This window comes from Taudactylus pleione, unplaced genomic scaffold (assembly GCF_031769625.1).
Source record: "Taudactylus pleione unplaced genomic scaffold, aTauple2 ptg000336l, whole genome shotgun sequence".
NCBI classification, from domain to species: Eukaryota; Metazoa; Chordata; class Amphibia; order Anura; family Myobatrachidae; genus Taudactylus; species Taudactylus pleione.
This window is the reverse complement of record NW_028284737.1, coordinates 3,958,485-3,973,201: the sequence shown is the minus strand read 5'-3', so window position 1 is coordinate 3,973,201 and position 14,717 is coordinate 3,958,485. Positions and strand designations below refer to the sequence as shown.

The 14,717-nt window shown below is 44.4% G+C and overlaps 1 protein-coding gene across 1 annotated transcript in view; it reads left to right on the top strand.

Moving 5' to 3' along the window:
• Window positions 1-14,717, top strand: part of AP3B1 (adaptor related protein complex 3 subunit beta 1) — a 249,412-nt gene that overhangs the window by 80,965 nt on the left and 153,730 nt on the right. Inside the window, exons 12-13 of the mRNA XM_088443910.1 lie at window positions 592-654; window positions 2,268-2,400. Coding sequence (XP_088300036.1) covers window positions 592-654; window positions 2,268-2,400 — 196 coding nt within the window. The remainder of the gene's footprint in view (window positions 1-591; window positions 655-2,267; window positions 2,401-14,717) is intronic.

Here is a 14,717-nt window from a genome sequence, read left to right as displayed (position 1 = left end):
ACGGGAGTGCGCATATCCTGCGTACACACTGCATGATAGGTCATTACGATTTGGCCAAATTGTAACGACATTGTCCCAGCGTGTGCCCGGCATTAGTGGAGCCCCGGGAAATGCTCGCTAGAGCCATTTTTCCTGGGGCCACAGTGTAGCAGAAGTAACAGCACAGACCAATGAAAAGATACAAAGATTGCTTCCTGTTTCATTTCCATTTTCAGCGACCAAATAGAAATCAAGCAGCAAATATCAGGATTATCTAGGAATGCTGTTTTAAAAAAATGTAAAAGCAAAAAACCTTTTATATACGTTGCTGACTTCATTTTCAATGTTATTGTGCAATCTGATCACTTACTGCAGGCCTGGCCAACCTGTGGCTCTCCAGCTGTTGTGAAACTACAAGTTCCAGCATGCCCTGCAACAGTTTTAGCATACCCTAATAGCAAAACTGTAGCAAGGCATGTTGGGTCTTGTAGTTTCACAACAGCTGGAAAGCCACAGGTTGGCCAGGCCTGACTTGCTGTATGTGACTGTCAGACTTGTATACAGTACACTACTCCATGACGTAACACTCGTTGCTTTTTGTATTTTTTGCAGCTTGAAATATTGACAAATTTGGCAACTGAAGCAAATGTCTCCACTCTGCTACGCGAATTCCAGGTTTGTATGTATTTTATCCCAGTGTCAGTAAAATCTGGCCGTCTGACACCATGTGATCTGTGACCCCCTCATTTCAGTCTATTTTATTTGACATGACTGTTTCTAATGTAAATCTGGATTTTGCCCTATTAGTTTGACCCTACTGTTGTGGTGTTCTTTTATTCTGTTTGAAAATGTAAGCTTTTTATTTTATTTTTATTTTTTTAACATTCACCTCATATGGCACTAAAGTATAGATGCCTGGTAATTTGGGATTATCTTGTTTAATTTAAACAATCAAAGTGCAAGTACAGTGAATAGGCAAACTCTCCTCTGGTCCAGCAGTGTCCTTTCAGAATATTTCAGTCTTGTGATTTAGCAGGCAGCGATTCCTATCTAGCTTATATTACGTGAATCAGAACAAAGTCTCTCTTAGTGTCTGCCAAACTTGCAATTCCCACAATCTCTCCCTGCGTAAAATAAGAGCATGCCCCTATCTACTAATTATCACTTATTGCTGCCCATAGGTCTTGTTGGGATTCAAGGCTAATAGGTCTCCAGCTGTGTCCTGATAGAGCGTTTGATGGGAAGTGCACATAACCCATTGTCTCTCGAGGACACTGGTGAAATCTAAAACTATTTCACATTATTATAGGCACATTCAGAAAATAATGCGTTGGACCTCTGTGGACCATTCTCTGTTTTTTTTTTTTTTTTTCACTTGATAAAGACACCTTTCGAGAGCTGAAATTGGGTCTTAATAAAGTTATATTATAACTTTATAATTAATATTATAATAATTGATCAGCCTGTGCTTACTTATAGTGTATAATGAGACTAAGGATTACAACTAGTCAGCCCCAATTTAAGAACTTGCTCAGTTGCGCTTTGTCTCCCAGATAGTGCGTTACAGTATATGGAACTACCCCTGTCTTTACAAGCATAGTCTAATTTGGGCTAGTTTACAACCTACCTCTGACCACACATAAACTGAACCTGCCATTTGTCCAGACTTTGATAATCGCTTATTAATTGGGACCCAAGCATCAAACAGCTGGATCACACGAGAGCCTGTTAGTCACAAGATGACTGCACACACAGCCTGACCGTGACCATCTGCCCACCTCATTTCAAGGGCATCCTCGAGAACGATCTGATGAATTATGATGTTATCATTTCCAATCATAGAGCTTTTTTTTTTGTAGCCATATGCACTCAGTTGTCAGACCAGTTTGCTGATATTGCTGGCTTTATGGCTAGCTTTAGCTTGTGTTGCTTGTAACCAACGACTGTATCAATGAGATACATTGTCTTCTGTATCGTTTGTTTCCATTGTTCTGATTTCATATTGTAAAACTGGTACTGCAGTTTGAGAATAGCCACTATAAGTCATGTCAATACTGGCCATTGCATTGGACGAGAAAAAGTAAATATTTCAGCAGGAGGTCCCCTGAGATGAGAACGGTGCTACGGATTCGCACATTCCACCTCTGTTAAATGAAATTGTAGAAAAGGGAATGAATAAGAAGATTGATACTTCATTACCATGTGAATTCACTTGTCACTGAGCTGCCCAAGTCTGTAATGCAATTTTAAAGTCCTCTTCTAACATGCATAATTCTGTTTATTTTTAGACCTATGTAAAAAGCCAAGACAAACAGTTTGCTGCAGTCACAATCCAAGCAATAGGAAGATGTGCGACCAATATATCTGCTGTGACTGACACGTGTCTTAATGGCCTTGTATACCTATTGTCAAACAGGGATGGTAAGATAATCCATCTCTTTCATTCTAAAGGCATTTCCGTTTGACATGACATACATCCCAATTGGTTTTTCTGTGTCATAATTTTTACACTTATCAAAGTTTGCTCCATTTATTTTTAAATCATTTAAATAAGTTCCCCAAAAAGAACTGTTCACGTTGTAGCCCTTTCTGTAACGCTGGAATTTAGTCCTTTAATGTGTCTATTTCACTCTCATCTCCGTTTTACATGGATTTGAAATGTCTGAAGTTGTTTGAATAGTTTCAATCTCTCACTGTTTTCTCAAAACGGTCTAATTTATTTTTCAGGGGCGGGAGATTAATGACTAAAGGTGCATACAGACACAACAAATTTTTGAACAATTATCGATAACTATTGTTTATTGTTGAAAAAAATCGTTCACATTCTGAGTTAATACGATGAACGATTATCGTTCATGCACGTTCACTTTTGTAGTTTGTAGTTCAGTCAGACTGACCAACTCAACGATTTTCAAGAAGGGAATATGCAAAAATCGTTTGTAGTTCAAAAAAATCATTCATTACATTTAGTAAATGAATGATTTTAGTAAACTATTTTCGTTCATTTTTCCCTTGAAAAAATGAACGAAAATCGTTTACTAAAATCGTTCATTTACTAAATCTGTGTGTGTGTGTATGCAGCTTAAGGGGTCATTCTTATTAAGTGCATCAGGGCAAGTTGCAGCGGAAGAGCCGGCAATGGCACAGCAACTTGTCCCCTCGACGCCCCATCTCGCCCCGGACTTGCTGATTTTGTACACAGCCCTATGGGGTTGCAAACAAAAATCAGCAAGTCCGTAGGTACCATAAGGGCAGCAGATTGCTGCACTTACACATGCGGTTAATAGGATTGACCCCCATGCTATATAGGCTTTTTGTTTTGTCTCCTAAGGGCTTAAATAGATATGTAAAAATAAGTACCCCGCTGTGCTACATCTAAATGATGTTCTCATGCATTAGTAGTCTTTAAATAACAAATTCTGTTTTACAGAAAAAGTAGTACCTCTAATGCAGAGACAGCAGATCTAGAGTACCCATGTGTTACTACTACTTTAATATTTGGCAAACAGTAGGTACTGAAACAAAGACTTAGAAATGCTATGCTTTCTGCTTTGGTTTCGTGGGACTAGCAAAGTGTTGTTGCTTACACCAGGTTCCCTCACTATTCCCCCATGTCATCCCTGTCCCATGTGTTTAAGCTGGATTCCCTGGTAGAGTGAAAACAATTGCTGCACCCACCACTCTCTTATGCAACTGTTTCACCTACAGCTGCTGTAAGTGTTGGAGGTGTCCCTAGAAAGCACTATAAAATATGTAGCTTGAGTGTCATGGACATGGTAATTTAGGAGAATATTATTCTACATGGCCTTGTACAGTACAAGCTTCACGATATGTGCCTGAATTCAACAGAACTTATAAACATACTAACTATTGTTCCTGCCGCTGCTGGGATTTTTTTTTTCTCCTGTGTTCTCTCCTCCTCTCTCTCACCCTATCTTAATCGTGCCTCTCTCTCTCTCTCTCTCTCTCTCTCTCTCTCACACACCCCTCCATCTCTCCCCACCAATATACCTCTTCCACCTCTTTCTCCCCCTTCCCTATCCCTGCATGCATAGAGCGTGTCAATCCTGGCGTGCATGATACTTTTGGGAAGTCGGCGGCCTCTTTCAAGGCCAGCGCATTGGCAAGGTTCCACTCCAGAGATCTTCAACACCAAATTCTACTTAGTTGGTCCAGACTGGAACAGAGACTGAACAATCAGGTGTTCATGCTTTCTCTTCTGACACGCCCGTCACTCCTCTGGTAGTTTCATGCAACAGGTCTGGCAATTTGGTGCCCATTCTCAGTCTGGGACTGTACCAAGGTCACAGCAGATACCAGTTTATCCAGTTGGTGGGCGCTTAACTTGAGGCTGCAGTTTCAGGGCAGCTGGTCCAGGAAGGACGCTGTTCTTCCAATCCTTATCCTGGAACGAATGGCAGTGCTCAATGTTTTGATTCAGACGCAGAACCTTTTACAGTGGTATCCTCTCAAGATAGTTTAACAATTCCACAGCAGTGGCGTGAGATGCTGTCTAGCAATATCAAAGACGTCTCGAATAATGAGATGGGCAGAGATGTTCGTTCCAGCCATCTCTGCGGTATTTATTCCGGAAGTAGAAAATTAGGGAGGCACAAGATTCACTCGGGAGAGTGGGAAGTCCATCTGGAGGTTTTCAATTTGATTGTGGAATGCTGGGGGTTCCAGAGAAAGATCTGGTAGTCTCCTGGTTAAACAGAAGAATTCCCTGTTATAGAGCAAGATCCAGAGATCCTCAGGCGACCTTAGTGGACACCCTGACGGCATCATGGTCAATTTAGCTAGCTTATGTTTCCACCAATTCTTCTTTTGCCAAAGGTTCTCCAGCGGATCAGGAGAGAGAGGACGCTTGTGCTCTGTTGTCCATGCTGGTGGATCCACCTTGGTGCCTTCCCATCGACACCCAAGTTTGCAACATTTGGCTTTAACGGTGAGGCACTACCCATATCTGGAGGGTTCTCAAAGGCAGTGGTACAGACTATGATTAAGAGTTGGGTCTGGAAGACTTGTATTGGCTGGTGTAAGTGCCGGGAGTTGCGCGCCTCTCAGTTTTTCTTTTTTACAACCAAGGCTATATCAGGGTCTAAGTCTTGCTTCTGTGAGGGGCCAAATTTTGATTTATCTATTCTTTTTCAGAAGATATTAGCATTGCTGCTGGAAGTGCAGACTTTTATGCAAGAGGTTGTTTGGATTCAACCTCCCTGTGTTCTGCCAGTTCCACCATGGGATCTGAAATTGGTTTTGGAGGTGTTTCAGGAAGCTCCTTTCAAACCATTTCAGACTATAGATGTAAGGAGGCTTACATGGAAAGTGTTTTTTTTTTCTATAGCCTCTGTAAGGAAGTGTCTCTGAGCTGACGACTCCTCTAAATCTCCTTTCCACTTCAGGGTCCATAGGGGGTCCACAAGTTGACCTTGGGGTATAGCTGGATCTGGATCCACAGGCACCACGCAGTTAAAGCTTTAGCTCCCAGGATGCACTGGGTCCATCCTCCTCTATATCCCGCCCCCGATCCACAGGCACCTCAGTTTAAGTTGGTGCCCGGCCGAAGTTGGGTCACTATTAGTGCAGGGGGGCTGATTAGCAGCCCCTAAGCTTATTTTCTTTTATGGGTTTTTACATTTTTTTTTTAATTTTTACTACTCTTCAGAGTGGCAGCGTCGGACTGTTCATTGGACGTCCAAGCTGCCGCTCCTACACCCCGCTGGCGCCGCGACGCCAGTACAGATCTGGGGATCGTGGCGGGTCCCCAGAGTCTACTAGCCGGGCTCTGGGGGAATCCCACAACTGCTGCCGGAGCGCCGGGGATAAAGTAAGGTGCGGGTCACCGCTTGCCGTGACCCGCGGGTATATGCAGTAGTCTGCCTCCGGTCTCTGGGGACAGAACGGAGGCTCTAGCGGTGGCGGCGGGCTCTCCCTCTACGGAGGCATACCCCACGGGACCACTAAACCACCATGGAGTACGTTCCTGGCAGCGGGAACCGGCATCCCGTGGGTTAAATGCTAGCCAGGGGAGGCAGCCTTCCCTGTCTAGCGGCTCCTCCCCTCAGCTCAGCGCGCCTTTCGCTTGGGTCTGGCGACGCTGAGCTGCTTCCTCCTTCGGCCACTCCTCCTCTGAGGTCTCCGGCGGCCATCTTCCCTGGCACATCGAATATAAATTCATATATTTGTGAGGTCGGTCACGTACAGTTGCGTGCTACATGGTGCCATATCTGTGGAACTGTGTATTGCGTGCTTGTGAGTGCGCCATGAGTGAATCAATGGACTTCCCAATAGGGTTGATATATATCTGTGTGTGTATGTGTATGTATGTATGTGTGTATATATATATATATATATATATATATATATGTCTGACGAAGTTGAGCGCCCCGCGGCTTCCATTCGGTTCTCCTGCAGGGGTAGATAAGGAGGATTTATGACAGGATGGGCTGTGTGTGAGGTGCCATCAGTTACCTGGTCCCTCTAACCCCCCAACTACGGGACAGGACCCTCCTTGGGCGGTATTTTCTCAGGTACTGGCCTCCATCGCGGATCGCCTCGCAGTCCCAGCTACTCTCCTCCATATGGGGTTACCACAACCAGCCGTCCTCCCATCCCATGGTGTGCCGAATTTGTTGCATTCGGGCCTCAGACTGTTAGTCCCTGTACGGGTTTACCAGTATATATACAATCCCCACAGGTGACTCAGCAGTCTCATTCCCTTTCAAGGACTCCCTCAGGCGGGTCAACCACCTTGGGTGGATGTGTTCTCTAGTTCAGTCCAGAGTTTGGTGGCTTCATCTTCAGCTTTTCAAACTATGCTAAGGAGTGACAAGCCTCAGAAGGCATCTAAATGCCCAGTTTTGTCATCCCAGTCTGTACAACTATCATACTCTGATGCATCCTCGAATGATGGGGAATTGCCATAGGACTCTGACTCGGATTCCCCTGCCCGGGAAGTAGAGACTAAGTCTTCTATTAATGTATCAGCTTTGGTAAGGGCGGTGCGGTCCATTCTTGATATTGCGGATGATGCTCCAGCCCCTAAATCCAAATACCCAAATTTCAAACAGGCCAAAGTGACTTCGGCAGTTTTTCCTTTATCTGACCAGCTGACTGACCACATGGCGGAGGCCTGGCAGTCGCCTAGTAAGAGGTTCCAGCCACGGAATCGTTTACCGTCTAGTTATCAGTTTCCTGCGGGTCATTGTAAAAAGTGGGAAACTCCGCCTGCGGTGGATTCCCATGTTACTCGCGTAATCAAGAGTGCTACCTTGCCTATACCCTCCATTTCATCCCTAAAAGATCCCACGGACAGGAAAGTGGAAACTTGCTTGAAGTCAATCTATTCTCTCTCGGGGGCTGTGGCACGTCCGTCCATGGCCGTCTCCTGGGTAGCTAAAGCCATTGAAAGCTGGGCCAATGTACTAGAAGATGCATTTCCTGAGGAAGTTCCTGAGGTTCAGAGTGGGACAGATGAGAGATGCCGCTTCATATATTCGTGAGGCGGCTTTGGATGCCAGTCTTCGGACATCCAGAGTCTCGGCCGCAGCGGTGTCTGCTCTCCGTTCCTTGTGGTTACATTCTTGGAGGCCTTACCCTTTAATGGGGAAATATTGTTTGGCCCAGACCTGGACAAAATTGTGGATACTCTGCAAAATATAAGTCAGCATTTCTGCCATCGGCAGCTGCGCCGTCTAAGGCTAGGACCTCTGCATTTCGGTCCTTTCGTTCTCAGGGAAAGTCCAAGGGACAGTCCTTCCCGAGGCAATCGGCAACCAACCGCCCCTAAACCTAAGAAGCAAGCTTGGAGTGCTAGATGCCCTGCTTCCAAGCCGGATCATAAACCTTCTGCCTGATGGGACGGGCCTCCCTCTGGGGGATCCCAGAGTGGGAGGCCGACGACTTCAATTTACCCAGTGCTGGTACAACACCAGCACGGATACTTGGGTTCGAGAAGTGGTTTCTCAGGGGTACGTCAAAGACCTCCCCACCAGTTCTTCTGCATGAGTACTTCTCAGGACAAGACTAAGGCCCTGCAGATTCTGGGAGCCATAGGGTCCTTGCTGAAAGCAGGGGTCATTGTTCCCGTTCCGCCTTCTCAACGCAGGATGGGTTACTACTCTACTCTGTTTCTGGTTCAGAAACCCAATGGGTCTCATCGGCCTGTCCTCAACCTAAAGTCGCTGAACAAGTTCCTCAGAGTGCCCAAATTCAGGATGGAAACTTTACGTTCCATCATTCTGGCTATGGAACCGGGGTATTACATGGTCTCCCTGGACATCCAGGACGCCTACCTCCATGTTCCTATAGCGCCTTCACACCAACTGTATCTGAGGTTTGCTATACGTCAACACCACTACAAGTTTCAGGCTGTGCACTTTGGCCTCTCCACGGCTCCAAGGATATTCACCAAAATGATGTCGGTCATGGCTGCCCATCTAAAGAACCAGGGTATATGGCTTCTGCCATATCTGGACGACCTCCTAATGCTGGCAAGCTCTCCGGAGGTACTTCTACAACATCTACACCTGACGATCGCTTGTCTGCAAACACACGGGTGGCTAATAAATTGGAAAAATTCCTCCCTGATTCCATCACAACGGATGGTTCATTTGGGAGCCCAGCTGGATTCTCATCAGCAAAGGATCTTTCTGACTCCAGAAAAGATTTCCTCCTTACAATCGCGGGTGCGCAGTTGTCTGAAGAGTTGCAGAGTGTCTGTTCACTCAGCAATAAGGGTTCTGGGGTCCATGGTGTCAGCGTTTGACATGGTTGGAGTATGCCCAGTTCCATTACAGGCCCCTGCAGGGACTGATTCTATCCAAATGGGAACGGGTTACCACACCGGATCCGGATTCGGATGCTGGTGTTGTCCCCGGAGGTGCGCCTGTCGCTTGCTTGGTGGCTTCAGACATCTCATCTCACCAAGTGCCGCCCCTTTTGGATTACGGACAGATGCCAGTCTCCGGGGTTTTAGTGCAGTGATAGGTCAACTTTCACTTCAGGGCCGTTGGACTGCGGAAGAAGCAGTTCTCCTGATCAACAGTCTGGAACTTCGGGCCGTGTACAGGGCCTTCCAGTTATCCGGTCACGCTCTTCAAGGAAGGGCCGTGCAAGTTTGGTCTGACAACGCCACCATGGTGGCGTACATCAACCATCAAGGGGGTACTTGCAGTTGAGCAGCGATATCAAATGTGTCACGCATCCTGTTTTGGGCGTAGTGCCACTTTCCGGCCATCTCGGCAGTCTTCATCCCAGGAGTGCTCAATTGGGAGGCGGACTTCCTCAGCCATCACGACGTGCATCCCGGGGAATGGACGCTTCACCCAGAGGTGTTTCAACTACTCGTGGACAAGTGGGGACTGCCGGAGGTGGACCTCATGGCCTCCCGTCACAAGTTGTTCGGGTCCAGGACAAGAGATGCCGACGCAAGCCTGGTGGACGCGCTGTCTGTGAAATGGACCTTTCAGTTGGTGTATCTATTCCATCCGATATCCCTACTTCCTCTGGTCCTTCGGAATTTCAAACAGGACAGCGGCATGCTTCTGCTGGTGGCTCCTGCTTGGCCCAGACGTCCTTGATACTCTGATCTTCGGAGCCTCTCTGTCGACGCTCCGTTCCTTCTGCCTCAATGTTGGGACCTGTTATCTCAGGGTCCCTGCCTATACCCGGATCTGGGTCATCTGTCTTTGATGGCGTGGCTCTTGAGACATCTGTCTTAAGGTCCCGGGGTTTTTCCAGCTCTGTCATCAGCATGATGCTACAGGCGCGCAAGCACAGGCGCGCAAGCCTGCTTCCGCCAGGATTTACCACAGAGTGTGGCATACTTATTTCCAGTGGTGTGACTCCAGAAACTACGATCCTCAGGTGTTTCGGGTTTCTAAGATCTTGGCATTCCTTCAGTCTGGTTTGGACCTAGACTTACGCCTAGCTTCTTTGAAAGTTCACGTGTCTGCACTATCTGCGTGGTTCCAGTGTAGGATAGCTATACTGCCAAATGTCCGCACCTTTTTCCAGGGTGCTCTCAGGATTCAGTCTCCCTTTTTTTCCCCCAGTGGCTCCTTGGGATTTGGCGATAGTGCTTCGGGCCCTCCAGGGTCCTCCATTTAAGCCACTAGATACGGTGGAACTCAAGTGGTTGACTGTTAAGACTATTTTTCTTCTGGCAATTGCTTCGGCCAGGAGGGTGTCAGAATTGGGGGCGCTTTCCTGTCGTTCTCCTTTTCTGATTTTTCACCAGAACAGGGCGGTGCTTCGCACTCGTCTGGGTTTTCTTCCTAAGATGGTTTCTAAGTTCCACATTAATCAGGAAATTGTTGTGCTGTCCTTTCAATCACCTGATCTCTTGGTTGGTGAGGCTTCCTTGGATGTGGTCCATGCTCTGAGTTTACGTGGACCAGACTAGTTCCATTCGGAAGTTGGATTCCTTGTTAGTCCTCTTTGGTTTTCACAGGAGGGGTTGGCCTGCCAACAAACAAACTATAGCCCGTTGGCTTCGTTTGGTTATTTGTGAGGCTTATACACGGGAGGGTTTGCCTGTTCCAGCCTCTATTAAGGCTCATTCTAGTCGGTCTGTGGGCCCCTCGTTGGCAGCTAGCCATGGTGCCTCGGCTGTTCAGCTGTGTAAGGCGGCCACGTGGTCTTCCATCCAGACCTTTCTGAGGTTCTATGCTTTTGACACCTTCACCGCTCAGGATGCTTCCTTCGGGTGCCGGATTCTCCTTTCAGCACAAGAGCGTCCCCGCCCTTATTTGACCTGCTTTGGGACATCCCCAAGGTCAACACTGTGGACCCCCTATGGACCCTGAAGTAGAAAACCAGATATATGGTAAGAACTTACCTTTGTTAACTCAGTTTCTTACGAAGTCCATAGGTCCACAGAGCTCTCGCCCTTATGCAACTTGCTTCATATGGGCTCAGCGGCTGGTCACCGGTTTTCAGTCTCCCTTTCTGTGAGTATGGTTCTTGTGTGTTCCAGTCTTCCTTATCTCTGTTTTTCCTCATCCGGCCTTGGCTACTTACCAACTGAGGTGCCTGTGGCTCGGGGGCAGGGTAAAGAGGAGGATGGACCCAGTGCATCCTGGGAGCTAAAGCTTTAACTGCGTGGTGCCCGTGGATCCAGATCCAGCTATACCCCAAGGTCAATCCTGTGGACCCTATGGACTTTGTAGAAACAGAGATAACAATGGTAAGTACTTACCATATCTCTTGTTATTTTAATTTTTCATCCGATTGGCTGAAACAACGGACTTGAACGTAAAATCACCCTAAGGTGGATTGAGTTTCCATATGATTTACAAGATTGTTTTGCCGTCATTTTGGCACCCAAATTCTTCAGTGAGCATTTCTTCTCCGTATCTCATGGATGTGGTCGGGGTATTGCACATTTATGTGGAGCGGACCTCTTCTTTTCGCAAGACGGTCTTAGTTTTGTTTAAAGCTCACAAGTGGGGTTGGCCGGCCGGCTTCTAAGCAGTCTTTTGCCTGGTGGATTCAATCTACTGTTAGACAGGCGCTTATGTGTGTGGGTCAGCCCGTTCTAGGTCCCATCAGGAAACCTCCTTCGAGGCCTATGAGCAGTTCTACTATTGGTGTTTTAGAAATGTAATTTATTTTGTTGCTGGTTGTTTTTTTTTTTTTTTTGTCTTTCTCTTAAATGGTAGTTCTTGACCTTTTTCTAAAATGTCCTTATGTTTTTTACTGGCTGAAGTTTTAAGGCATTTGTTACTATAGTAACTCGAGGTTCACAGTTGTGGACACTAGCTGGATGAATAATCATAAAGCTAAAAATATAACCTGAACAAGTATTTGCCAAAACAGGTTGTAATCAAATCTAAGATCCCTGGCTGCTATTAGTTATTTGTTGTTTGGTACAATAGAATATCAGGATAGCATAGCAAAATAAGACGTACATATTTTGGCCATTGCCAGTTTCATGACAAAATAAAAGTGTCAGAGAACACTTATAGGGGACTTTGTGGGTGTTGGCTCAGGTTACAGACACTTCCTATTCAAACTTTTTAGTGCTGTTATGGCTTTAAAAATGTTGAGCGAGTCTGGTGTCAAGGGGCTTGGCGATCATTCTAGTGAAATTAGAGATGAGGCCCCTAGTATGATTTTAGAAGTCATCCAAAGTGGATATCAAAGGATAAAGGTGGCCAGACATAAAAATTTTGTTATTGAGTAAATTGGGGGAGAGTTTATTGGATGACGATTATAGAAACGGTGTATTTGCACCGTATTGAAAATAAATGGTAGATCTGTTTCATTGGGAGAACAGGATCCTTTTATAGCAGGCATTTTGAGTGTTTCCTAGTGAATTGGTCTTTTCCCAGGTGCATTAACTATGCAACTAACTATATTTGTTATACATAAAATCCCCCAGCACTGTGGGCTAGGTATATAAATTAATTTAAAAAAAAACAGTTCAGTTTTGCATTTTATATATACTTATTGGTTACATTTTAATATTGAAAAGTGATGGAATCTGGATATAGGTAATTTGTACAGGATTGAGCTGTCTTCTGTACTATGGGTAACGTCCAGGAAATGGTTATAGGGTGAGTTTTTTTTAAATATGTCTACCGTAATTGTTAAAAATAAAAATTGTAATCAAAGAAAGGTTATTTAGTAAACACATGAAGACACATAAGGACATAAATATATCAGGGATACTTGATAATCCTTTGTATATATTAGCAGGCAGGTGAAATACTTTTTAGAGGTGTAGTCTTTTTCAAACTGTGTTTTAGTATTTTTTTAATGTTTGTTTTCTTATAGGCTCGTTCCCACCATTACGATCTAAACTTTCAGGTTGCAATTCAAACTATTCAACACTGCATGATCTATTTTTCATGTGTTAACGCATACCACCACAAGTACAATAGAGTGTGTTGGTAAAGGTCATTGAATTAAAGCTTACAGAAGGCATGCAACTGCGTTTTCTACCATTTTTTCCAGCACATATATGAAAACTAGTCCCAATGTACAAGTTGTAACATTTTTAAAAGCTGCCTGTAGAGGGCAGTGCTGGCAGGGAAATGATGCTTTGTAGGTCTCCCTCTTCAATAATCCAGCAGATGGATATAAAAGTTATTTTTTGCAAACATTTTTTTTTGTTTTGTTATTATACAGAATTGTATGTAAAAATGTTGTATAGCCTGAGTGCTAACTGCATGACTTCCAGTTGATATAAGTCAGTCATTGTGCATCATGCAGATAGCTACTTTTTTTTTTTTATGTCGCCATTCCGTAAACCTCTATACTGGATGTAATGTAAACGTGCTTGTTTGGGTCTTTCAGAATTAGTCTTCAGATAATGTAGGTCATGGTGGGCAACCATTGGCCCTGCAGCTATTGTGATTCTGCAAACACTCCAACACTACACATTGGGAGTACCAATATTATTCCAGCTAGAAGCTTCCTCTAGTCCTAGTTAGTTCTGTACTGCTATTAACCAACTTGCTTGGATGACTATAGCTGTTGGCTGTCATATCTCACTGCATAGATATCGAAAAGTTCTAAATCCTATCTGCACTGAGCTTGTAATAGAGGTATATATAGGTTTGTGAATGAGTTTATCTGGATGATGTGCACTTCCACCAGGTGACAGTAGAATACCATAAAAATACATTTTGGCAATCTATTCTCTTCATATTACATACTTGGTAACCTATTCACATAAGCTTGATGTTTAGGGTAGATCTGAAATTCTAGAAGTGCACTACTATATGAAGTAACAAGCTAGGGGGGCGGGATGGAGGGTATTCTCATGAGCGATAGGTATTTGTGTTTTCAAAACACATTTATTCCATGACTTTACTGACTTACCATTTCTTTTGGAGGTCTATATATATTTCTTTTTGAACCCATTTTGTCGTTACCTTATACCAGTAGTTCATTATCTTTCTGATGTGACACATCTGCTTGTGTTCAATGTTTTTTGTGACCTGACAACATTTGTAAAAACATCAGACAATAGAGAACTAACTAGTTTAAAAAACAAAGGAAATCATAGCTATTTCATTAGTTAAATGTAGTTCCTTCAATAATACCACAGTTTTTTTTTAATAACTTGTTTCAAAAGTTTCTCCTATCACTTCTAAATTCCTAAACGCTTGTGACTCCCTGTTTGCGACGTGTGTTCCTACATGCAGGTTGCAATTCAGTGCTTTTATCTCATTTCTATTTACCAAACAACAATGTATTATAACCAATACTACACAGCTGCCTTTTACCTATTATAGCCCATGTAGCCGCCTCCTGACACAAGTAGTTGGCAGATTGGAGCCTTTCTTAAGCCTTATTGTACATAGTTACGCCACCACAGTGGATTTTAAATTAAATAATGAAGATGCAATTGAAGTGCAGACTTTCAGCTTTAATTTAAGGGGTTGAACAAAAATATTGTCTGAAACGTTTAGGAATTGCAACCATTTTTATACCCAGTCCTATTTTCAGAGGCTCCATTGTAATTGGGCAAAATAACATAATCCTAAATAAAATGTTCATTTTTAATACTAAGGGCCGTATTCAATTAGGTGCGAAAAGTCGCGTTTGGCGAAAAGCGATTGCAGGTGCGATCTTTTTGCACATAAGTGCGTATCACGCTATTCAATTCCTGAAGTTTTCGCATGTGCGAAAATTCCATAGAGCGAACAAAGCGAAAAGTTTTCCTCAACTCAGAGCAGATGATAAAATGTGCAAAATCCCTATTTTTGGCTAAGAATGTGGGG